The sequence below is a fragment of the Notamacropus eugenii genome, chromosome 5 (genome assembly GCF_028372415.1).
Source record: "Notamacropus eugenii isolate mMacEug1 chromosome 5, mMacEug1.pri_v2, whole genome shotgun sequence".
NCBI lineage: Eukaryota > Metazoa > Chordata > Mammalia > Diprotodontia > Macropodidae > Notamacropus > Notamacropus eugenii.
The window spans coordinates 115733628-115758348 of NC_092876.1; the positions used below are offsets into that span (position 1 = coordinate 115733628).

At 39.8% G+C, this 24721-nt stretch overlaps 1 protein-coding gene and 1 pseudogene across 15 annotated transcripts in view; both read left to right on the forward strand.

The window, feature by feature from the left end:
- The window catches only part of SYTL2 (synaptotagmin like 2), a 194655-nt gene extending 177849 nt beyond the window's left edge, over positions 1 to 16806 (forward strand). For all 15 annotated transcript variants that reach the window (XM_072610652.1, XM_072610653.1, XM_072610654.1 and 12 more), the window contains 4 exons: positions 1705 to 1783; positions 11145 to 11244; positions 11993 to 12198; positions 15666 to 16806. In XM_072610652.1, the coding sequence (XP_072466753.1) occupies positions 1705 to 1783; positions 11145 to 11244; positions 11993 to 12198; positions 15666 to 15811 (531 nt within the window). In that variant the 3' untranslated portion in view covers positions 15812 to 16806. The remainder of the gene's footprint in view (positions 1 to 1704; positions 1784 to 11144; positions 11245 to 11992; positions 12199 to 15665) is intronic.
- LOC140505074 (crooked neck-like protein 1) lies at positions 1790 to 11138 on the forward strand (annotated as a pseudogene).
- Positions 16807 to 24721: the final 7915 nt, after the last annotated feature.

Consider the following 24721-nt stretch of genomic DNA (forward strand, 5'->3'; position numbering starts at 1 on the left):
ACTATGGTGCTACCTAGCCACCCAATGCTACAGTAAAACCTGATAAATAGACACCCAGCTTATTTGTCTTTGGCAATCTTTGCAGTCAGAAATAGAGCTAGTTTTTTTACTCTTATACTTTTGGTAATGAAAGGAGGTGTCTAGAAGACCACATGGAGTAGTGGAAAGAGTGTTGGGTTTAAGGCAAAGGGTCTGGGTTCAAATCTTGACTCTTACTTATTACTTAAATGATCTTAGAAAAGTCACCTTCCATGAGGCTCAGTTTCCTTAGCCACAGAAGCAGGGAGTAGGACCAGATGATTAAAGCTTTTTTTATTATTGTATTGGAGTCAACATGGTGAACAAGGTGAGTACTTTTAGACTTCTCAAGCAGACTTTCAGCCCTAACCCTAGCCCTAAAATTTTTTTCCCCTCTAGCTTTGAATGCCACACATAAAATATGTTAATAAAGAACACCAGTGAACTGACCCTGGGTTCCTGAAGGGATCTTCCCTCTGCCTACCCAGGAAGCCAGGATAGGTCCTGCTAAAGGAGAAAAACTCCCAAATGCAAACCTGTATGTCTGCCTTCCAAGAACCAGATGGATATGTTCAGATTCATTAGATTATGAGCTCTTCCAGGGCAGGGACTGTCTTTTGCCTTTTTTTTTTTTTTTATTCCCAGCACTTATCACAGTGTCTGGCACTTGGCAGGGCCTTAATAAGTTTATTAACTGACTAACATAAGGGTTTGACCTGGGGAATTGGCCGCCAGTTGATGAATCAGGTCTTGGCCTTAGAAACTCAGGAAGAGCCTTTACAAGGCACGGAGAGGCAGCTACCTATTGAATTAAAGTGATAATTAGAAATCATTGTTATTTACCTCGGTACATTAGAAAGATCCTGGTTTGGGAGTTCAGCATCCTCAGTTCAAGTCTGGGCTCAGCTACTTACTAATTTTGTGTCCCTGGGCCAGTCATTTACCTCTTTAAGTCTCACTTTCCTCATCTGTAAAATAGAGATCATAGCATTTGCAACCTGCTAGACGAGGTTATGTGAGGATCCGCTTTTCAAAGATGTAAAGTGCTTTGCAAATTTTTAAAGTGCAATTGAATGCAAGCTTATTATATATAATATATTATATGACATGTTACATATTGTCACATATTACACATTATATATAGTCTATTATATATAATATTAAGTAACATAATGTAATATATTATTACATAAGCTTATAATTAGTAACTAAACAATGCTAATTATATTTAAATGATTCAAATCACCAAGCATTTATTAAATCCTTACTTTATGCCAGGAACTGGGCAAAGAAAAACTGGGAAAAGAAAGAAAAAACAGCCTCTGCCCCCAAAAAACCCATATTCTAATGAGTGTAACAACATATATGAATCTGAGCATACAAGATAAATACAGAATAAATGGAAGGTGACCTTAGAGGAGTATGGCATTCACATCTAGGCAAATCAGGAAAAGCCTCCTTAGTAAAAGTTATCCTTGAAGTGAGTCTTCAAGGAATGCAGAGCCTCTAAGAATACAAGAGGAGGAAGGAGATTATTCCAGGCACGGGGAACAGCCAGTACAAAGGAATGGTGCAGTATTACAGAATACAGTATTCTGTACAGGATTCCCTTAAAGGGATTTTCTCACCTCAAGTGAATTACAGACAATCTGTGCTTGGTTGTCACCAATGTTTCTTAATTTCCAGACAGCACCAATTGCCCTTGAAGCAGAAAACAGAGGTAAAATGAAAATAGCCCTCCAGTATGTCCCAGAGCCATTCTCAGGTATGTACTTCTGTCCATGATGGCTCTCTTGTTTGGAGTCATTCCAACCTCCACCCTCACTCTCCACGTTGAACTTCCACTGCATGTGTTTTGGGCGCTGTCATGGATGCTTCTAGTATTGTCTCCCAGAAAGTTACCCACAGCACAGGGGACCAATCACTACTGAGGATAACGTTACCTGTGACATAATGATACTGGTTATTAGATGCAGCAAACATCTCTGCTTCATACTGTACTAAGAGTGTTTCATGTCTTGGATGTAGATAGGTGCTGTTATCGGAGGTCACTTAGGTTATTTATTAATTCCTCACATGACAGAGGAGATGTATTCTCTTCTATTGGAGATCAAAAGTAGAAATGATGTAGGTCCATAGGGTAAAATTTTATTTTCACTAAATATTCATTAAGCACCTACCACATGCAGGGGTTGCAGAAATAAAAATTGATCCTTCTACTAAAGCTCTAGTAAAGGGAATTGGACCACAGTGAGAGGTTTGACCTAGAAAATCTCTAAAGTCTCTCTAAAATTACATGGGTCAGTCAGTCACAATTCCCTCTTTCCTCACATTTATGCCCAGCCAATTTCACTTTGTTCATTTTGATGCATTATTCCAGTGCTTCAAACTCACTTTCGGTCCTAATTCTTACATCCAGCATGTTCTCCAGAATCACAGAAATTACAGATTCTTTTGAGCTGGACCTCAGAAGCCATCTCATCCAACCTATACCTACCTGATCAAGAATCCTGGCTTCAGACAACCGCCTTGCTCAAGAAGTTGTCACTCAGGTTCTAGTGAGGGGAAGTCCCCTCCCTCATCATTTCCCAAGGCAGCCTCTTCCATTCTCAGTTAGCTCTAATCTTACCAAGGTTTTCCTGCCACCAAACCTAAATCTGCTTCTCTCTACCATCTAAAAAAATTTTCCTCATTCTGCTCTCTGGCTCCAAGCAGAGCAAACCTCACCCTTCTTTTATGTGATAGTCCTATATGTACTTGAAGACAGCTTTTCTGTCTCCCCTCAAGTCTTCTCTTATGCAGACTAAAGTCTCTCATTTTCTCTAGCAATTCTCATATGGCATTATCTCTAGGCTCATCACCCTTCGTACTTATCCTCTTCAGTCAACCAATATCCTCAAAATGTCTTGGCCAAAACTGAATGCTCTTTTCTAGATGTAGGCTGACCAAGACACAGTAGAGCACCTTCTTCTTTTGGAATATTGTGCATCACTTTATCCCAAGTAAGATGATGTTAGGTTTCCCAGCTGCCATATCATCCTGTTGACTGATGTTGAACATGGAACCCACTAAAAACTCCCATAACTACGATCTAGGCATGACTCCCCCATCTTAGGAATTTGACAATAAAATTACTAGTACTGGTACTGAAGTGCTAGACTTTACAATAATACCTATTAAATTTCATCATTTAGCACAATGTTCTATCTTGCCATTATCTTTTTAGATCCTGACTCTATTATCCATTGTTTCAGGTATCTCTGTCTTTATGGCATCTGCAAATTTGGTAGACATACCAACTATGCTTTTATTCAAATCTCTAATTAAATATTAAGGACACGGGCCAAACATAGATACTCAATTAGAGATTCCATTTCAAGGTGACATCTTCATTAATGACTTCTCTTGAGTTCCATTCATTCAGCCAGTTCCAAGTCTACTTAAGAGTATTAAAATCTAGTCCATATCTCTCTGTCTTACACACAAGAATTGCAAGAGAGACTTTCAAATGTTTTGCTGAAATCTTTCCCACCCTTGTGTAATCTCAAAATTTAATAAGTCTTAATCCATTTCTTTATAAATAAAGTTGTTGATCATTGCAGGGCTGTATTTTGCAATTAGAATTGTATAGTAAGTCATCCAGGTATTTACTCTTTAGGTACCTAGTTAAGAAAATAAATCAGTAAGTAGTTAGAAAAAATACCGCTAAATCCTTGTTAATGCTTCTCACCTTAAAAAGGGGATTACAGTGGTTTTAGTTTGTGGAGTTGATCACAAGAACTAGTCTGGTTTGCAGACAGGACTTCCATGAAGATGGCTTGATTACGATCAAGCTTAGGGTACTGTTAACTAAATGGTGGTTAGATGAAAAAGAGAGTATTCTGGGATAGTTAGACACTAGGACTTTTTCTTTCAATGAAAAGGAAAGCATCTTTGTCCTCAGGTCCCCCTAGACCTTACAGTGCTTTGCCAGTAAGAAATGTGACACATCCCCCTGAGGTACTCAAGTATATCTCAATCCCCCATTTCATCTCTCTCTGCCTAGAGCATATAAACATTGTCCTAGGAGGACAGAGGAGTTAAGATACACTTCATTACTTCCATGCTTCTGTGATCACCTAGCCATCTCGTGGTTGCCTCTTAAGTCTGTTCTCCTATAGCATCTTCATAATTTATCTACCCAGCATGCATAAGGAAAGTACTTCCTCTCATTTTTTCCATTTGGATACTCCAAATAAAATCATTTCTGAAAAAAAAAGAATTTTGTTCCATGAATTTAAATTCTTGATATTGTGAATATTAGTGTGTTTCTAAATTTTCTTATAGGATGACATTTGGTAAACAATTTTTAACCCTACTCTGCTTAATTCTCTGGAGGCAGATAACATCTTCATTCACAGATCCTTTAGAGTTGATCTGAGTGTTTATAGTTCTCAGAATAATTTATTCACAATTATTCTTTGAATAATATAATTTGAATAATATATATGCACATATATAACACATACATACGTACACATACACATCTCCAAAATAGCAAAAACAAAGTGTGCCAAAAGGAACTCCCTTAGAAAAACTCCTTATAGCATGGGATAAGGGATGGAAAAAAAAAGAGAGAGAGAGAGCAAAAAGTTAAGTTCTGTGATATTTGGTCTAAAACAATTCAGCTGGGGAATCCTTGTGGCCCCCATATACATCTTTCAATTATCAGAAATTGAAGGATTTAAGGCAGCGAGAAGCCCAAACTGATCCTTCCACTAAAATTCAGTCATCTGATGGCATCAGGCTCAGTCTTTTCCCCAATTCCTTCTCTGATCCTTTACTCTGTTTACCCTTTTTTCCCCCACTCCTTTGACCTGCTACCTCTTTGATCGAGTCTTCAGATTTCTAGCCTGTCTTAACCCCTTCTTCTCCAGTTCTCTTGCTTCCCTCAGTTCCTTCTCCCTTATCGTGCTTTGTCAGTTGGAAATAGTTTCCTAAGGAAGGGGTGGCTGTGAATTTTAATTCACAGGGAAGGGCTTTGAATTTTAAAGATAGTTTTTATTTTCCCTAGACCCCAAGATCTTAACCCCAATTTCTCTCCAAGTGCTTCCTTCCACCCGCCTTTTCCACCAATTTTAGAAGTTGAATATCTGCCCTTTCTTCCGATAAGGTATTCTTAACAAATGCCAAATGACTAACTGAGGCTGAGTGTGGAAAAATATTTTTTTTTGACTGAGAGAAGCAGCAGCTAAAGGGTAAGTTTTCCTCCTAGTTTTGAGACTGAAACTTTAATTAGGAAATGATCTTGAATTAAAGGTCTGTAAATTCAGATATAATTGGATCCCTAAACTAAAACTTAGATTATGTTCAATTTGCATGTTGAGAACTGTCTGACTTCTTGGCCACCAAAACTGGATTTTAAATGTCAACCATTTCCTGGTTCATGAAAAGGGGAAGGAACTTTGAGATTCATGAAATTTCAACAAATTTAGGAGATAATTTTTTTTTGTTCTTCCAGAACCTGAGGTCCTAATCCCAGTTATCCACATAATCCTGTGTTAGCCTTAAAGTTGGAGATTCATTTTATAATGAATCCTTTAAATTTTTAATATTGTTGGGGGTTTCAGGTTACCATCAGCATCTTCCTAAATTGTCCTCTAGCATGGCTTCCCTGACTTGCTTTTTCTTTTTGTAAACAACTACTTTCTCTTTATGTCAAAATCCTCTTGTAAGCAGAATGGGAAGAGATCCTTATACAAACGTAGGGCTACAATTCCTTGCTCTCTGATGGTATTCTGTTCCCTACAATTCCCTACAACTCAATATCTGACATCAGGGCAGTATGTTTAAAACTGCAAAAATAAATTTTTTTTCTGTAAGGTATACTTTGATCAAGTTTTCTCTATAGTAGCCTTATGTATGTATGTTACTCTTGTAAGAACTCTTTGGAGAAGAAATGTTCAGAATTTGAAAATACAACTCTCTTGATTTAGAACAGAATAGGAGTTCTCTCCATATTCTGAAAAGTGAAGACTAGCTAGACATAGAAGGATTAGCTCTAAAACCATAGATTTTAGGAAGTGCTTGAAATAATTGGTCCTCAAAAAGGATAATACTGAATAATTCAAATTATTACTTAGACATTCTGTATAATAGCGTTTGGCAAAATAGATTCAGGTGTAATGAACTGAATTCTGGTTTCATTTTGAGTGGGACAATTGTGATCAGGCAGCCTTCGATTCTCCTATTTTATAGATTTAATTGTTAAAAACTGATGTAATTATCTTTATTAAAAAAGACTTTCACAGTATATCAGATAGTAAGATTTTTTTTTTACCAATCTTGCTTACAGTTTGAAGTAATTAGGTTTGAGAAAGTGATGAGTGCTGAACTCTGGCAGCAGACTAACTTTTGAGGAGTGTCAATATTTTAAGACCTTGAGATCTAGCCTCATGTTCAGGTTTCCTTCAACTCTCTTGTCATCCAGAAACATCATGGCTTTTGTTAGTCAAACTCATTCAGGGTTTGTTCTGTTTCATTGAGGAAAGTTAATTTTAATGCTATGTCATTTATTTATTAATATTAATTTGTAATATTCCCTTCTCGATTCAAAGGGCTATCTCTCCTGCTGGGTTAAAGAGAAAGTCCTCAGGGCCCATTCTAGCTGAGGAATGTCATCCTATTCCAGCCCTTCCCAAGGCTTGGACTGGGCTTCTCTGTTTTCCCAGGGTCAACAGAAGTCAGCTAAGTTAGTCTATTCTACTAGCAGTGATCCAGGCATCCTTGCTCCCTTCATCAAAGTTTGGAGGGACCTGGTTTTCAAAGGAGAAACTTAGCCAGAGAAGTCCTGAATGGAATGGTTCCCCTTGCCAGGACTCCCCTTCCCCTACCAGGAGGAATTGTGAACTCTTAGCCTACCACTTCATTAAATATCCACTGATCAGGATTGCTGCCAGGAGAGGTCCCAGCAATTGCTGTCAGGGAGGCAGATCTGGATATAAAGGAGGCTGAGAGACTCTCCCTGCTCCCTTGGCATCTTGTTCACTGTGAAAGAGAGACCGTTGACCTCAGTTTCTTAATTGAGTCAAGGCTGTCTCGGGGAGCTTAAAGGATATGCCTACTGATTGTAGCCAGCTCTGAAGGTAGGCTCTGAATTATCTCGGGCCCATCCACCAAGACATGGCAGCCTTCACCACAGCCAGAAAGCAGCAGATCCCCAAAGTGGCGTAGGTCAAAAACAAAGCCCCTGCTGAAGTATAGATCACAGCAGAACAGCTTTTAAGGGAATCTAAAGAAAGGGAGCTTGAGTTTCTACCACCACCTCCTTAACAGAAGATCACAGATGAAGAACTAAATAATTACAAACTAAGGAAAAGAAATTTTGAGAAAAATGAGGAATAAAACTGTAATTAGTAACTGGATAAAATATACCCAATGGGAAGGGAAACAGAAAGAAATTCAAAGAACCCACTCCATATACAAGTATGCCTTAGATGTGGACTACAGAAACATCACTCTCTGGCTAAGATACGCAGAAATGGAAATGAAGAATCAACAAGTAACCATGCCAGAAATGTCTGTGGTCACACCATCACAGCTCTTCCCCAGGTCAGTCAGTTCTGGCACAAATACACCTAAATGGAGGAGATGTTGGGAAACATTGCAGGAGTCTGGCAAGTGTTTGAATGCTGAATAGAATGCTAGCCTAAGAAGCAAGCCTGGCATTCCTATATCAGCTTGGAACTGAGATATAAAGAGGTGGATCAGGCACGTGGCATTTACCAAAGACTTGTCCTGGTACACCCTAACGTTAAGAATTGGATCAAGTATTCTCACTTTGAAGAAAAATGTGGTTATTTTGCTCATGCAAGGAAAGTATATGAAGAAGCTGTAGAATTGTTTGGAGAGGAGCACATGGATGAACATCTCTATGTGGCCTTTGCAAAGTTTGAAGAAAATCAGAAAGAATTTAAAAGGGCACAAGTGATCTATAAATATGCCTTGGACAGCATTTCAAAGCAGGCAGCCCAAGAGATCTTTAAAAATTACACAATCTTTGAAAAGAAATTTGGGGGTAGGCAAGGTATTGAAGACATCATTATGAGCAAAAAGAGATTCCAGTATGAAGAGGAGGTGAAGGCCAATCCACACAGTTATGATGCCTGGTTTGATTACTTGTGATTGGCGGAAAGGGATGCAGAGGAACCAGACACTGTGCGAGAGGTGTATGAAAGGGTCATTGCCAATGTGCCACTGGTCCAAGAGAAGAGACACTGGAAAAGGTATATATTGTGTTTGTCCTTTGTTCTCGAAGAGGATTGTGACATCAAGATAATGACATGACTTGCAGTTGACTTTGATTTGAGTGAGGGAGGGCTGTGCAAGGTCACCAGCCTCACTTTCTTCTCTTGAGCTATCCTGATCCAGTGGTCTGATATTCATCTGGATGGCTGGAGATGGCCCAGGATGCTTCGAGTGAGATACACCCATTCAATGAATAGGCTTCTTTAAGTAGTTGCTCAAGGGATGGCCCCTTTAATAAAAAAAAAAATCAAACGGGGAGGAGAAGACCCTCAGGGTTCCTGGGTAAAAGAGAAACAATGACTAGTTAGTATTTAAATCTACTCTGTGCTAGGTGGGTGGAGACTTGTCCAATGTATGATCTCCAGAATGAATTGAGTTTGAGGCTTGATCTTTGGGCAAGAAATGTAGCCTGTAAACCCAGAGGAAAAAAGGCAGCTTTTGGGGGTGGAAGGGAGGAGGAGGAGGAGAGCTGCTACTCACTCAAGATTGTATTTGTTCTTCCTTTCTACCTCTGGATCAACTGTGCCCTTTATGAAGATCCAGACAGGTATAGCAAGCTTGTCTCAAACTGATTCCTCACAAAAACTTTACATATGCTAAAATGTGGCTACTGTATGCTCAGTTTGAAGTAAGACAGAAAAATATACCATTTGCCAGAAGAGCTTTGGGAATCTCCCAAGTGTCCCAAAAACAAATTATTTACAACCTACATTGAATTGGAGTTGCAGTTTTGAGAATTTGACTGGTACTGGAAACTTTATGAAATGTTTGTAGAATTTGCCCCCCAAAATTGCACATCATCGATCAAATTTGCTGAGTTAGAGACAGTTCTTGGAGATATCAAGAGTCCAGGTGATCTATAAGTTAGCTGTTGGTGAGCCACACTTGGACATGCCAGAGGTGCTTCAGAAATCCTGTTTTGATTTTGAAACTGAACAAGGAAAATCTGGAAAAGAAAAAAGTACTGGAGATTGCTGCAACAAACACAACATGTTAAGGTATGGATCCGTTTTGCCCTATTTGAGCTGTCTGCAGGAAGTGAAGAAAGGTTAACTCAATGCAGACAGATTTACAAAGAAGCCAACAAAATGATGAGAAACAGTGAAGAAAAGGAAGAAAGACTCACATTATTAGAATCCTGGTGAAACTTTGAAGATGAATTTGGAACAGAATCTCAAAAAGAGAGAATGGACAAACTTATGACAGAGCAAGTTAGGAAGATAGGAAAAGTATAGGCAGAAGATGGGTCTGATGCTGACTGGGAAGAGTACTACCATTATATCTTTCCAGAAGATGCAGCAACCCAACTTCAAACTGCTGGCCATGGCCAAACCTTGGAAGAAATGGCAGCAAGAAGAAGCTGTAGAGCAAGACCCAGAGAAAGACATGGATAAGAGCAAATCTTGACTTTTTCCATGTTGTTGCATTTTGGTTGTTTTTATAAATTTCTATTCTGCAAACATTGTGAGTTAGGAAACTTTTGGGCAGTATTTTTTATAATCAGTGGTGAACCTTTTACATTTGCTATGCTGTGCCTTTAAATATTGTTGAGTTAACAATGAGGAGATTGTAAATAAAGGACATAACATTTCTTCGTTTATCTGTTCTGGAGATAATATTTATGGTATTTTCAAAATACAGATGTTTTTAAATGTCAAAAAAAAAAGAAGAAAGTTTATAAATCAGAGAGATCCACAAGTGGAGGGCTCACTTTACATCTAGCTAGAATGGGAAGAAAGAGTAGTTTATGTTAAGAAAGTTAAGTTCCACCTCAGTCTATTCAACTATAAGCCATGTGTGATAGCATTATTTTCTGTGTAATATAATTGGGAAATATATCTGACTAAATTAATAACATCTGATTGGTATTGAATTTTGGTCCAGGCTCCCTAGTACCTTGTGTCCAAAATGGCCACCAGCAACCGCCCACCAATTTTTTGCCTCCACAATTGTCTCCAACTCACACTGTTCCTCCCCTCCCTCCTCCAGCATTTTGGATGCCACCCTATCAGCTATCTTCCTCCAACTGTGCTCCCAGGTGGGCAATCTCCCTGTGCCACCTCACACCTGTCATGCATCCTGTGGAAGGATTGAGACATGCAGTTTGGATGAGATAACATGATGCCTCTTCTCCCTAATACTCCTTTTTTAAAAAAATCAAAACCTAAATTTTAAATTTTTTTAAAAATCATCTTTGAAGCCTAGTTTAAATGGCAATGGTGAACTTGAACTCTAGTAGGCTTTCTACAGTATGGGTTCTTGTAGAGCCAATTATAATCTAGCTTTATACACTTGATGATTTTAAAGTTACTTGTTGCTGCAGTGGATTACTTTCCACTAGTGAACATGAGAACCAGCCTTAAAAAGTAAATTTCTTTTTAGAAATCAGTGTCCATTTTTCCAACGTCCCCTATTGCATTCACCACAGAGGACCACAGAGCAACAAGGGGAGTTTTAAAATTTTTTTCCTTGTTGGAATATTCCAATCTATTATAATTATATTACATACCATGATATAAATGACTAATTATATATAACATAACATAATTATCCTTGAGGGTAGGAAATTTCATCATTTTGCTTTGTACTCCCAGTACCCTGTAAAGAGTGACTACTTATTAAGTATTTGTGGGATTGGATTAGATTTGCATCCCCTTCCCTGGGCGCAGATTGGCTAGAGAGGGACTAGATGCCTTTAATAAGATTGTGAATTCTGGGAGAGACAACTGTAGAATATTTGGACTAAAGTAGGTGCTCTGCCTGTGAGGTGGAGTTATCAGAAGCAGTAAAGCCAGGCAGAGATTTCTGAAAGTGATCTTTCTCTCATTTTTCGGTTGTAGGTAAAAAACTTGCTACCACTGGAGAAGTGCACATCTGGGTGAAAGAATGCATTGACCTACCCCACCTCCGAGGAAACCACCTGAATTCTTTTGTCAAATGGTAACATCCCTCTCAGGTTTGCTTTGCTCTTGGGGTTGTTGTAGAACAGGTTTGGGTGGCCAGCTTTATTTTTCTACATGGTGATCTTGTATCTCATAGAGAACAGGTTAGAGAGGTAGTTGAGAGGAGTGAAGTATGTATGCACAAGGTTTTATTTAACACTCAAGTAGGCAAGAGAGAAGGTAATTTTGGAAATAATTTTCACTAGCACTTACCTATACAACCAACTTTCTACTAACTGTATGTTAATGATCTCACTGGAGGATTATTTGTGGGCAGCTGTTCGTTGTCCCCTTAGAATGCTCACAGACCACCTGCCCTGTCGGCCCTGCCAGCGTGCGCTTAAGGAAGATGTTATGGGTTAATATTATGGCTTAAATAAAATATAATGGAAATATGAGGTGGAGAGTGGGGGGAGTCATCGAACTCATTCGAAGCTGCCACTCCTACTTGTATTTGTATGCTCAATGCCTAGTGTAGTGCCTCACACATAATAGGCATATAATAAATGCTTCTTTACTGATTTTTGTATAGCATTGATTCCCTCCTCTTTCGGATAATTAAGAAGTAACTCTATTTTCCTTTTTAAAAAGGTCATAATTGCCCTTTGTCTAATACTTCCCCCAATACGATATGCCTACGCTGAGTTATATAGTAATATAAACAATTCTTCGTTGTGAGTAGAAAGGATACAAACACATTGACTGACTTATGAAATGTGGTCTCCCCATATCATTTCTCTTTAAAGTACCATCCTGCCAGATACAAGTAGGAAGAGTCGTCAGAAGACAAGAGCTGTAGGAAAAACAACCAATCCTCTCTTCAACCACACGATGGTCTATGATGGTTTTAGGCCTGGAGATTTAAAAGAAGCCTGTGTAGAGCTCACTGTTTGGGACCACCACAAATTAACCAATCAGTTTTTGGGAGGACTACGGATAGGCTTTGGAACAGGTATGAATTCTTACATTTTGCAGCTTCATGTGAGCCCCAAACTCCAGTGAGCACATGATTTATCAAAATTCATTCTTATTTTATTTCTATTTTTATTTTTTAAAATAATTTTAAACGAAAATTCATCTTTCTTTCCCTCCTTCTCTTTTCCTTCCATTAAATAAGAAAGAAGAACAAAATCCCCTATTGCAAATATGTATAGGCATGCAAAACAAATTCCCAGATTGGCCAAGTCAAAATATAAATTAAAAAGTGTGTGTGTGTGTCTGTGTCTGTGTGTGTGTGTGTCTGTGTCTGTGTGTGTCTATACTTTGAATCCATCGCCTCTCTCTTGGGGGCAGGTGGCTTATTTTCTCATGAGGCCTCTGGAATCATGGTTGGTCATTGTGTGGATCAGAGTTCCTAAGACTTTCAGAGTTGATTATCTTTATAATATTATTGTTATTGCTTAAATTGTTCTGGTTCTTTATTTCACTTTGCATCAGTTTATATAAACTTCCCAGGTTTCCCTGAAACCATGCCCTTCATTATTTCCTGTGGCACAGTGGCATTCCATCACATTTCTTTCTATCTATCTATCTATCTATCTATCTATCTATCTATCTATCTATCTATCTATCTATCTATCTATCTGTCTGTCTGTCTGTCTGTCTGTCTGTCTGTCTGTCTGTCTGTCTGTCTGCCTATCTATCTATCTTTCTATCTATCTATCTATATATCTATATCATAGCTTGCTCAGACATTTCCCCAATTAATGAGTAGATTCTCAGTCTCCTATTCTTTGCCACCACGGACAGAGCTGCTATAAATATATATATTTTAAACATCAGTCCTTTTGTCCTTTCTTTGATCTCTTTGGGCTATAGACCTACAAGTGCTATTGCTGGATCAAAGGGGATACATAATTTAATAACTTTTTTGAACAAATACTTTTCAGAATAACCAGATCGGTTCATAACTCCACCAACAGTGCATTAATGTACCCATTTTCCCATAGCCCTTAGACACTTGTCATTTTCCTTTTTCATCAACTTTGCCAGTCCGATGAGTGTGAGGTGGTACCTCAGGATTGTTTTAAATTGCATTTCCCCAATTATTAATGATTTAAAGCAGAGGTGTCAAGCCCACATGGCTCTGTAAAACTCCCAATTGCAGCCTGAACTAGATTAAAATGTAAATGGGAAGTGTTTAACAAAATTAATAAATATATAGTGCAACATAGTTAATTGTGGTTTTCTAAGTCAATATATAGCTGCACAGATTTCTTTCCATTTGATTTGGAGACCACTCATTTAGAACATTTTTTTATATGGCTAATGGATAGGTTTGATTTCTTCCTCAGAGTACAGCTTGTTCAGATCCTTTGGTTCCTTAACAGCTGGGGCCTCTGACTTCCCCGTGGAACTTTTTAACATTGTCCCCTAAAATCGAGAGAAGTGAGATCAAGTTTTGTTTATCACATGCTAGAAGTTTAGGTATATATATTTCTTTTTCTTCCTTCTTTCCTTTTCTTTTTCTTCTTTTCCTTTTTTCTTTCCTTTTTTCTTTCCTTCTTCCTCTGGCCCTCCTCTTCCTCCCTTCCTTCCTTCCATTTATCTATTTTCTATACATATGTGTACATATGTATATAGATACACATGTGTATACATGTAGATACACACACAAAATTAAGATTTTCTGCAGACCTTAAAGATCATATGGTCCATTCCCTCCTTTTACAGATGAGAAAGACTGAAGCCTAGAGAGACTCAGTATTCTCTTCAGGGTCACACAGCTAAAATTTGAATTTAGCAAAACTAAAATGTAAATCCAAGTTTCTAAATTCAGTAGTCTTCCATATAGTTGTTTTATCTATTTGGAATTTTGATTGCAAATATTCTAAAATTCTTGGCAAAATCAATTCTCTCTTTCCATCACCTTCTTTTCTCTTGATAAAGAGTGTTTGTATCTTTATAGGCAGAGCATGAAGAAACTGGTGTGTTTGTCTCAGTTGAGTTCATTTTACTAAAGTAGAAAGACTGTTGGAAACAAGTGTAAGACTGTACAAGTGACCATGGAAAATGAGGGGAGAAAATGAGGGGAAAAATGAGGATTTGGAGTAGAAACCATGTAGGGCCTTTGATCAGAAAAGCTATGAAATAGGTGAGATGTGGAAAGAATGAAATCATGGTAAAAATAGACCTAAACTAGAAATCAGAAGGCTGAGGTTCATCCCAGCTCTGCTGTTAGTGGATTGGTGACTTTAGATCATTTCAACCTTCTCAACCTCCTTCCTTATGAGGCGTTTGATGAACATAATTTCTTAGTCCTTTCCCATTCCAGTATTCAGGGAGTATATGAAATATATAAAGGGTTAGGTAGTAAGAAGAACTTTATGGTACAGGGAAAATAAATGTTATACTTCCGGTAATAGTAACAGCTTTTATAGAGCACTTAGCTTTTCCTGACTCCAGGTCTAACATACTGCACCACTAAAGCTGCTTGTATGGTTTAGAAGTATAAAACTTGAGTTAGAAAGTACAGAAGAAATCACCTAGTACAGCCTTCAATCTAACTCCCTATATCTGTTAAATCACAGACCACAAACCTATCCCCTGTAATGAAAGAACATTGGATTTGGTGTCCACAGACCCAGGGTTGCATACCACCTCTGCTATTTGAAGGGCCTTGGACAAGTCTCTTAACCATTCTGGGTTTTAGTTGTCCCATCTGTAAAATGAGGGTGTTGGACTGACTGACCACTATGAGCTCTTTGAGCTTTTGACCTTTGATTCTATGATCTATGAGGTTGCAGGAAAGGAAGGTGCATGGGTAGAGTGGAGTTCCTTTGACTAATGAAATCGCAGATCTCAGCTGTATCCCCAGTTAATTATCACAAAATTCTTTACCCTTCTCCTCCACCTTGACTCCATGCCAGGTGAGGAGGGGAGTGTGAAATAAGAATGGAATGTTGCATATAGTGTCAGACTTTTCAATGTGTTGATTGGTTCTACTGAATTTTTTTTTTAAAATATTTTTAATTTTTTTTAACAGTTGAAAAAATTGTTATAAGGATGGTCTTTCTGGAAAGGGAAGGGTAAAGATACTGAGAGAAGTTTAGGTGATGTAAAACAAAAGATATCAATAAAATTATTTAAGAAAAAATTCTTTCTTATACTGAGCTGAAATTTGCCTTCTTCTGACTTCCCCATGATCTATACCACAGTTTTTCTCCATTAATGAGAGTAATTGAGAGTATATTATATGGGTTTAACATGTATTTGTGTTTACCTTCATTTTAACATGTATCCATATAGCTCCCTAGTAAAATGTCAGGTCTTTGAGAGCAGGAATTTTTTTATTTTTTTGGTCTTAGTATCTCCAGGGTCTACTGCAGCACTGGTATATAGATAGTACTTAATAAATGTTTAGGAAATGAAATTGAGTGCCCCGCTACTTTTTAAAATGCATCCTTCCAATCTTTCCAGGTAAAAGCTATGGGACTGAAGTAGACTGGATGGACTCCACTCCAGCGGAAATCTCTCTGTGGGAAAGGATGGTGAATTCACCCAACACATGGGTTGAAGACATCCTCCCACTCCGGATGCTGCTCATAGCCAAGCTGACTAAGTAAGAGAAGAGCTGAGCCTCTCAAGTCCCAGGGTCTCCATGGAAAAACAGTATCCTCATTTCCCTATATTAGAAAGTACAGAACAGGCTCCATCACTGGAAATTCCACCACGTGGACAAGGGCCATCATATAACTTACCTTGACTGTTGTTGACTGCTAACCTGCATGTGTCCTTGTGCTCCAAAACCAGAAGAATTTGAACAGCTAGCAAATATGCAATCAAGACATCACTTGAAATTAAAAGAAGCCCTCTAAGTGTGTCATATGATCTGCATGGACTAATGATGCTGCTTCAGAGGAAAGCTGCCAAAGAAATGAAAAATGTGGGGTGGTGTTCTGAGCTGATGCTGTGTTTTCTGTGTCTGCCAGAGTGGGCGGCATTCCCCCTGTATCTGCTGCTTGATCATCAAGTATTCCCTCATTATAGATGTTTAGAGTATGGAAAGCAGTTGATAATAAGGAAAGGTAATTAATTATTGTTCTTGTTAAAACAAAAAACCCAAGTACGACGATAAGAACATTGGTTATGAGACAAAGGCTTAACCGCATACAAGATGGATATCTAGTTGTAACTCATATTCAGAGGAGGGATTCTGTGTTCAATGATGCTAAATTTTTGATGGGTTATGTACTTACCTGGGAAACCTTCATTTTAGGCATTTTTCTTTTTTGCATATGGAGGTTCCTTGAGTGTGTAAAAAAATATATATATTAAAAGTATGGTGGTATGCCACCCATTGGACACAGATGGAACTTCAGCCAAAGTTTTATTGAAATAGGTCTTAACAGACAAGTTTTATATGTAAAACACTGAGCCTGTAAAGTTCTGTCCTTCCTGTAACTGGGCTAAGTGAAAGCAATGTACTTTGGTTATAGATATGCTTAGGATTAGAACGTAATTGCTAAATTATACTATCCATGTTTCTTGTGTATGTGTTATTTTAATAATGTATTTTATAAAACCTTTAGTCTTCAGAATAAATTATAACAAGACTTCATTTGTACCTTGCCTTGATCAGTTAGCTTATCTTTTCATTTGAATTGAAATCTTTGATGTTTTCAGTCCGACAATTCAAACTCTCCACTGGGAGAGAGAAGAAGATTAAGATGAAATCTAGTTTTTTACGCTTTCCAGAAAGCATAGCAGAAGTGTTTGCTAGCTTTTGATTGGGAGGTTGGGGGATTGGGGGATTGAGAGGGGTAGTCACTGGGGGAATGGAGATTTGGGTTTGAACAATGTCAACCAGGAGTTCAGAATCACTGGGATGGGATGGGTATTTTGGAGTGGAAATATGTTATCCTTTGAGGATGAGTTTAGATGAGTTGTCATTGTCCAGAGGGGGTCCTCCTTGGGTGAACTTGTCCCAGGGTGTGTCTCAGCTGTCTGTGGCTGGCAATCCAGAGGAAGGAAGAGGTGTGGAGGATACCCAGAAAGGGGCAAGGTAAGTCTTATGGAGCTGCAGGTGATGAGAGGATGCCCGTCTGAAGCATGGTGGAATGGTGAAGAGCAGAGAGACCTTCCTTTGACTGAGAACCTTCTGTCTCCTCTAAGAGAAAGTGGCAAGGGGCCAGGTTGACTTCCATCTTCCACAACAGGACTTCTCTCTTTGCTCAAGATTTCCACCGCACTGCTGCACCTGCGTGATCTCCCACTGCAGGCTGCAAGGGGACAGCCAAGGTGATTTCCACCTCCTGCTGAACCTGTCAGCCTGGTCTCCTGCCTTCTTCAAAGTAGAAAGTCTCCAGTGCAAGGAGGAGTGACCTTCCCTCTGACCTCAGGCTTTCCATATCCTGCTGTGCCTGTTCTCTGAGGGAGAAAGGAAAGGAAAATCAGTGGAGAGGAAGACTTCCATCCCCCACTATGCAGGTTTGACTTCTGTCTCCTGCTGCTACATCTGCCGAATCTCCAATCTTTGAAGGAAAGAGGAGAGGAATAAGGCCTTCCATCTGACATGTGCCTTCTATCCCCTGCTGCATTTGCATCCTGCCTGACTCCAGCTTTTGACAAGTGAAGTAGCATCTCCTACTCAGTGATGAACATACATACACCTTCTAGTTATTCTGAACCTCTGTAGATTATCATCCAAGCCCTATTCCCCATCCCCTACCACTTGATCCCTTATTCCCATTCCCCTCAATTGTCCCACTCCAAAGTTCAACCCAACACCATCCGCTCCTTATACTGTGTCCTTTTTTGGAATGCCTAGGCAACATACACAGGCAACTAGCATCCCTATATTATAAATCTTTTCCTTTCCCTTCCCACTCCTTCCTTCTACTAGCAATCACTGAGACCTGGCTTCCTCTGATACTGCAGCCTCCCTGGTTGCCCTTTCCAGTCCTGGCTGCACCTTCACTCATTCTTCTGTTCTCCCTAAGTGAGGAAGGGGAGTTGGAATACTCTGTTCTCCATTACCCCTTCTAGGTTTTCCCTTTGGCTTCATCACTCACTAACCTCACCCTCTTTGAGATTCATGCTATTCATATCTACTACTCAATCAAAATCCTGGTAGCTATTGTCTATCCACCTCCAAGTCACTCCCCTTCCTTCCTCAACCAGTTCAGTACCTGGCTCACAATTTTTCTCTCCTTCCCAATTTCTATTCTCATACTAGGGGACTTCAATATAAATACTGGCTCTTACCTTAAACACCCTGGTCTCTCAGTTCCTCAACCTACTCACTTCCCATGAGCTATTCCTCCACTCTACTTTAGCTACTCACAAAGATGGTCATACCCTTGATCTAGCCTTCACCCACAAATGTACCATCTCTATTCAAGTTCCAAAATCACTTATCTGACCATAATCTATTGGCTTTCCACCTCTCCATCTACCCTCCATTGCATAACCTAGTCTTCATCCACACTGACCTCTAATCCTTTGATCTCTCAGTTGTCTCCCAAGCTATGGCCCCTGCACTAGCCACTCTCTTTTCTTTTTTCTCTATCTTGACTTTTCAGTAAAAGAGTTCAACTCTACACACTGTCCTCTTCTCTTGAATTCATGGCCCCCTTGTGTCACTAATTGTCCCCTGCCAAGTTTCAACCTTGGATCATTGCCACCATGTACTATTTTCATTCCTACATACATGCTGAATGAAGGTAGAGAAAAATGCACAACCATTCTGACTAGGCCCACTACAAATTTATGTCATACAGTCTCAACTGGGACCTTACTGCTGCTGGGCAATCCTGCTTGCCTCCCTTATCAACTCACTGTCCTGCTCCCTACAGTAGCTGTTCCAAACCTTTTCATTCCTCCTCAAACCAAAGTTACCAGTGATCTCCGAACTGCCAAAGTCAATGGCCTTTTCTCAGTTCTTATTCTTTATCTCTTTGCAGTCTGACACCATTGATCACCCTATTCTCCCTAATACTGTCTTCTGTCTAGGTTTTCAGGACACCACTCTCCCATTGTTCTCCTACCTATCTGACTACTCCTTATCAGTCTCCTTTGCAGGATCCTCCTCGAGGGTACGCCCTCTAACCAAACCAATGACACTGGCCTTTTTGCTCTTCCACAAAGAAGAAACTCTGTCTCCTGGTTCTGGGGATTTTCTCTGGTTGTCCCTCATGCCTAGAAATTTCTCTTTCCTCAGCCTTCTGGCTTTCTTCAAGTCCCAATTAAAATCTCTTCTTCTACAGCAAACCTTTCCCAACCCCTGTTAATTCTAGTGCCTTTCCTCTCAATAATTTCCTATTTATCTTGTATATATAGCTTGTTTGTACATATTTGTTGACTTGTCTCTCCCTTTGAATTGTGAGCTCCTTGAAGACAGGGACTGTCTTTTACAAACTCTTTTTGTATCTCTACACTTAGCATAGTGACTAGCACATAATAAGCACTAATAAATAGCACATAATAAGTGTTTATTGACTGACGGGTTAATAAGCATAGACTCCACAAAGCAGGCCCTGTGGAGCTGCTGATGGCCAGAAAGTGTGCCTTACTGGAGTGAGATAAAAAGGAGAGAGGAGGTAACTCTTATAATACAAGAAATAACTATTTTTGAGAGGAAGTAACTATTTTTTCTCTTGGGTTGTTGTCCTTCGTTTTCTAAGAGGACCAAAATGACATCACCATGATAAAATGAAGTTTCAGTGTGTCCAGTTGTGGCTGATCAGACCAATACGAACTCGAAATGCTCTAACATGGGTTGGTCACAGATAGTCCATGTGAATATTTGGAGTGGATACTCCAAATTTGTGCATTCTACATTTACTTTGTGCTGTCTCAGTTCTACTTCGCTCATAGAGCACAGCACCTTTTCTGGTGTGGGCACGCCAATCTGAGCCGTCCTGTGCCAGTGTCTCCCTTGTTGCACAGTCAAATCCAAAATTCTTGGGAGAGACTTTGAGAGTGTCCTTGTATTGCTTTTTCTGACCACCATGTGATCGCCTGCCCCATGGGACTTTTCCATAACATAGTCTTTTTGACAAATGTACATTTTGCATTTGAACAATGAGGCCAACCCATCATTGTTGTGCTCTCTGAAGCATAGTTTGAATGCTTGGCAGTTCAGCTCGAGTAATGACTTCAGTGTCTGGTACCTTATCTTGCCAGAAGATCTTCAGAATCTTCCTAAGACAGTTCAAATGGAAGCAATTCAGTTTCCTGGCATGGCGCTGGTAGACTGTCCATGATTCACAAGTATATAACAATGAGGTCAGCACAACGGCTCTGTAGACCTTCAGTTTGGTAGTCAGTCTAATGCCTCTTCTCTCCCAAACTTTTCTTCGGAGCTTCCCAAACACTGAACTAGCTCTGGCAATGCATACATCAACCTCATTGTCAATGTGTACATCCCTGGAAAGTACACTACCAAGGTAAGTGAACTTATCCACAGCATTCAAAACTTCTCCATTCGATGTGACTGATGGTTCCATGTATGGAGGGTGCGGTGGTGGCTGATGGAGCACCTGTGTTTTCTTGGGATTAATTATCAGGCCAAAATTAGCACAGCCAGCAGAGAATTGATCCATACTTTGTTGCATTTAAGCTTCAGAGGTTTCACTGAGTGCACAATCTTCTGCAAACAGAAAATCATTTACCAACACTCCTTCCACTTTGGTCTTGGCTTGTAGCCTTTTCAAACTGAAGAACTTACCATCAGTATGGTAGCTGACCTTGATGCTGTGTTCATCCTCACTGAAAGCATTTGACAACATAGCTGAAAACACCATGCTAAAAAGCATGGGAGCAAGCACACAGCCCTGTTTCACTCCATTGGTGACTGGAAAGGCACTTTTCTTATAAAGTGTATTGGAGGATAGGGGAGTTTTTCTTTTTTCCCACCGCCCCCCCCCCCCATCATCATGTTTTTCCTTAGTTTTCAAAAAGGATCAGTGACATTATGGGATGTCTTGACTTGCTTGTAAATTGGATTTAAGTGAGGCAGAGTTACACAAAGTAGTCAGCCTCACTCTCCCTGAATCATCAAAATCCAGTGGTAGGAAAAAAGTCAAGATGACTGGAAATGGCCCCCGATGCTGCAAATGACCTTGGCATCTTCAATGCCTGAATATCCTCTTAGTGCTACACAACACCTGCTTCAGCCACCTTCATGGCTACTGGAGCAAGTTGTTTACCCATTCTTCCAGGGAAAATCTTTACATGGTTAGGGTAGATAGTCTCCTAAGTCACCAACAGGTTTAAGACCTGTCATTTACCCTCAACCAAGTTTTAGCCCATCTGCTGAGACAATTCACCAGGGTGTAGCCACTGCATGTGCTACAGCTTCTTGGAGCTGCAGTTGGGTGAAGGTGGACACCCAAAGTGAATGAGCAGCCCTGAAAAGGGCTTAGTTAACCCTCACAGAGGTACATCTTGCTAAAAAGTAACTCACCCAATATACAAAGGAGAGAACAGGTCTAGAGAGCCCAACAGGGTAACCCGCTCAATAGATACACTGCTACCTGGGATCACTGAAAGAAAAATAGACATTGCAACACTGCAATACCTTGGGTGTAAATTGCTTTGGCCATATGCACTCCCTCAGGCTGTGCTTTTCTGCTAGAGTAGTTAATCTGTGGGTGTGACTGTTCTTTCCACTGACACTGTATTTGTGGGACAGTATTTGTTGTGTTTGTCCTTCATTCTCAAAGAAGACCATGACATCAAGATGATGACATGACTTGTAGTTGACTTTGATTTGAATGAGGGAGGGCTGTGCAAGGTCACCAACCTTACTTTCTTCTCCTGAGCCATCTGGGTCTACCAGCCTGATATTCATCAGGATGACTGGAGATGGCCCAGGATGCAATGGGAGACCCTGGCCCTTTCAGACTAAGGTCTTATCACATTCTAACTTTGAGTGAGATACACACATTCAATGAATAGGCTTCTTTAAGTTACTCCAGGGGTGGCCCCTTTAATCCAAAAAAAAAAAAATCAAAATGGGAGGGGAAGATCCTCAGGGTTCCTCGGTCAAAGAGAAACAATTATTATTTAGTTATTACATTCACTCTGTGCTAGGTAGATGGGGACTTGTCTAGTCTATGAGCTCCGGAGAGTACTGGGCTTAAGGTTTGTTCTTTGAGCAAGAAATTGAGTGAAACCAGGTTAAGTGAAAGTCCCTCAGGCATGAACTCCCCCAAACCCCCACCCTTCTTGCCAAAGCTAAAATGACTAAGTCTCTTAGGGGACCCAGCCTATACAAGCATGAATCAAGAATGTGGTTAGACAAAAGGGGACATTTCAGTTACATCTTTTCAACTTTCCTACAAGAACATCGTGATAGACTTTATCAAATGCAGTTTCCCCCACCCTGGGCGACCAGTCAAGTAATGGTATTTTTTAAAAAGAGAGAAATGGCATTAGTCTGGCATGGCTATTCTTGATAAATCCATGCAGTTTCTTTTTGTTCATTGATCCGCTTCTGAATATTCACTAACTCTTCCTTTAGTAATACATTTATACAGCACTTGAGTTAGGCTTTAAGCCAAGAAAAGAAATGGCTAGAAGGATATTTCTGGGTGTGAGAGCAACCAGTTCCAGGTTTTGAAAGGTTGCCTGGAAGAGCAGGAGCCTAGGAGTTGTGCATAGAGCACAGATATTGTGACATCCTGCTTTTCTTCTGCTAGGTGTATCATGCATCTCTAGGTTCCTTTTGTGTAGACACAGGACTTCAGGTTTACAAGTCTTTGTAAACAGAAACAAAGGTTTGTATGGCAATGAAAATGAGACCTCTAAACTTAAATATGCATGAAGCCTATCCTGATGCCCATTGGATAGATAGCACATTTTGTTAAAGAGTGTATCTAAGGAATTTTATTTAAGATAAACAGTTATGGGATCTTCAATGATAAAAGATATTGTTTTTCTTGATCAAGTTAAAGAAAGAAAAACAAGTAAAATGAACTTTTTAAAGAATTGCTAAAATTTGGTTTTTAAAAGCAAATTTTGTAAAGGGCCCTTTTTAAATTGAATGTTTCTTTCTTATCCCAAAATGCAGAGGAGTCTTTTCAACTTTATCCTCTTGTTTATAAAAGACTCTTTTCTATAACCAGACCCTGTTGCCCTGTCCCCACACTGCCAGCAGTGGAATTTAAGGACTAAACTAGAAGGCTACCTTTTTCAAACCTTAAAATTTTAATTTTTTGCCTTCTTTGTTTGAAGCAACCAGAGCCCTGGAATTAGCAAATACAATCTGAGCCATGTTTTAAAAAAAATAAGGAGGAGGGGAGCTGAGCATCAGAGAAGGGGAAAAATTGTTGAGATGTTTTAGCCTGACTGCAGTAGGCTGGAGTCCTAGAAGCAGCAGACAGCCTCCTGGGGTGGAAAGGAGGAGGGCAAATACCCTATCATATGGAGAGGAATTGGGCTGTACGTGCAGAAGTGCTTTTGAGCAGGTGAGGCAGCCCTGCTGAGAGTCTGAAAAGTCCTATATATTGTATATCACCAATTGAGTCACTGATCAAATCTCCTTTCTTCTGCTCCAGAGCCTTCCAGAAATGATGAAGGTGAAAAGTAGGCACCAGAGGAAGAAGGCAGCAATAGAGGTAGTGGTAGCTGAGTCACCCAGCGGTTCCCAGAGACAGCCCTTCCCCCGCCCATAGCAGACCCTTGGACAGCCCCACTGCCATGAAAGCACTGCTGGCACATTGGATCAGGCATTCTGGTATACCCCTTATTCATGCCTGTGCTAATATCCCAGTCTAGACGTGCTCTCTTCCTCCTCAAATTTCCTTAAAGCACTTTGGTTCTCTCATTTGCCCCCATCATTTACCTACTTAGTATTACATGTATCTGTGTACATCAAAGTGCCTAGTACATAACTGCTTTTAATAAATATTTGTTCATTGAGTAGAACAGGGCTGGGGAACCTATGGCCTGAAGGCCACATGTGACCTTCTAGGTCCTTGGGCATGGCCTTCTAACTGAGTCCAAGTTTTACAGAACAAATCCTTTCATTAAGGGGATTTGATCTATGAAGTTTGGATTCAGTCAAATGGTAGCCCTTGAGGACCTACAGGGCCATATGTGGCCTCGAGGCCTTCGGTTCCCCACCCCTGGACTAGAACTTCCTTTTTTCTATCTTACTTTCCTCAGCATCTTTCAGATACAGAGGGTACTTATATATTGAATTAAATTGAATTGTTTTCTCTAGGACCAGGTTGCTCAGAGAGAGCCTTGCTAGTCTAGAGATAGAATCAAGGTGGTACCAGGAAGAAAAAATTAACTTTAGAACTTGTCACAGCAGAGCTCTTAAGTTGAAAATTACTTGGTTCACAATTGTGCTGTACATGCTAAGTCAACAAGTACTTATTGAATGCTTACTCTGTGTGCCAGGCACCTAGCTCTTGCTGGGAAAACAAACACATTCACTGTCCTCAAGAAACTTACATTTTAATGGAGAAGGCAACACCAAAAAGGAAGTTGGAAAGGGATGGGGGAATAGGATAGCCATCTCA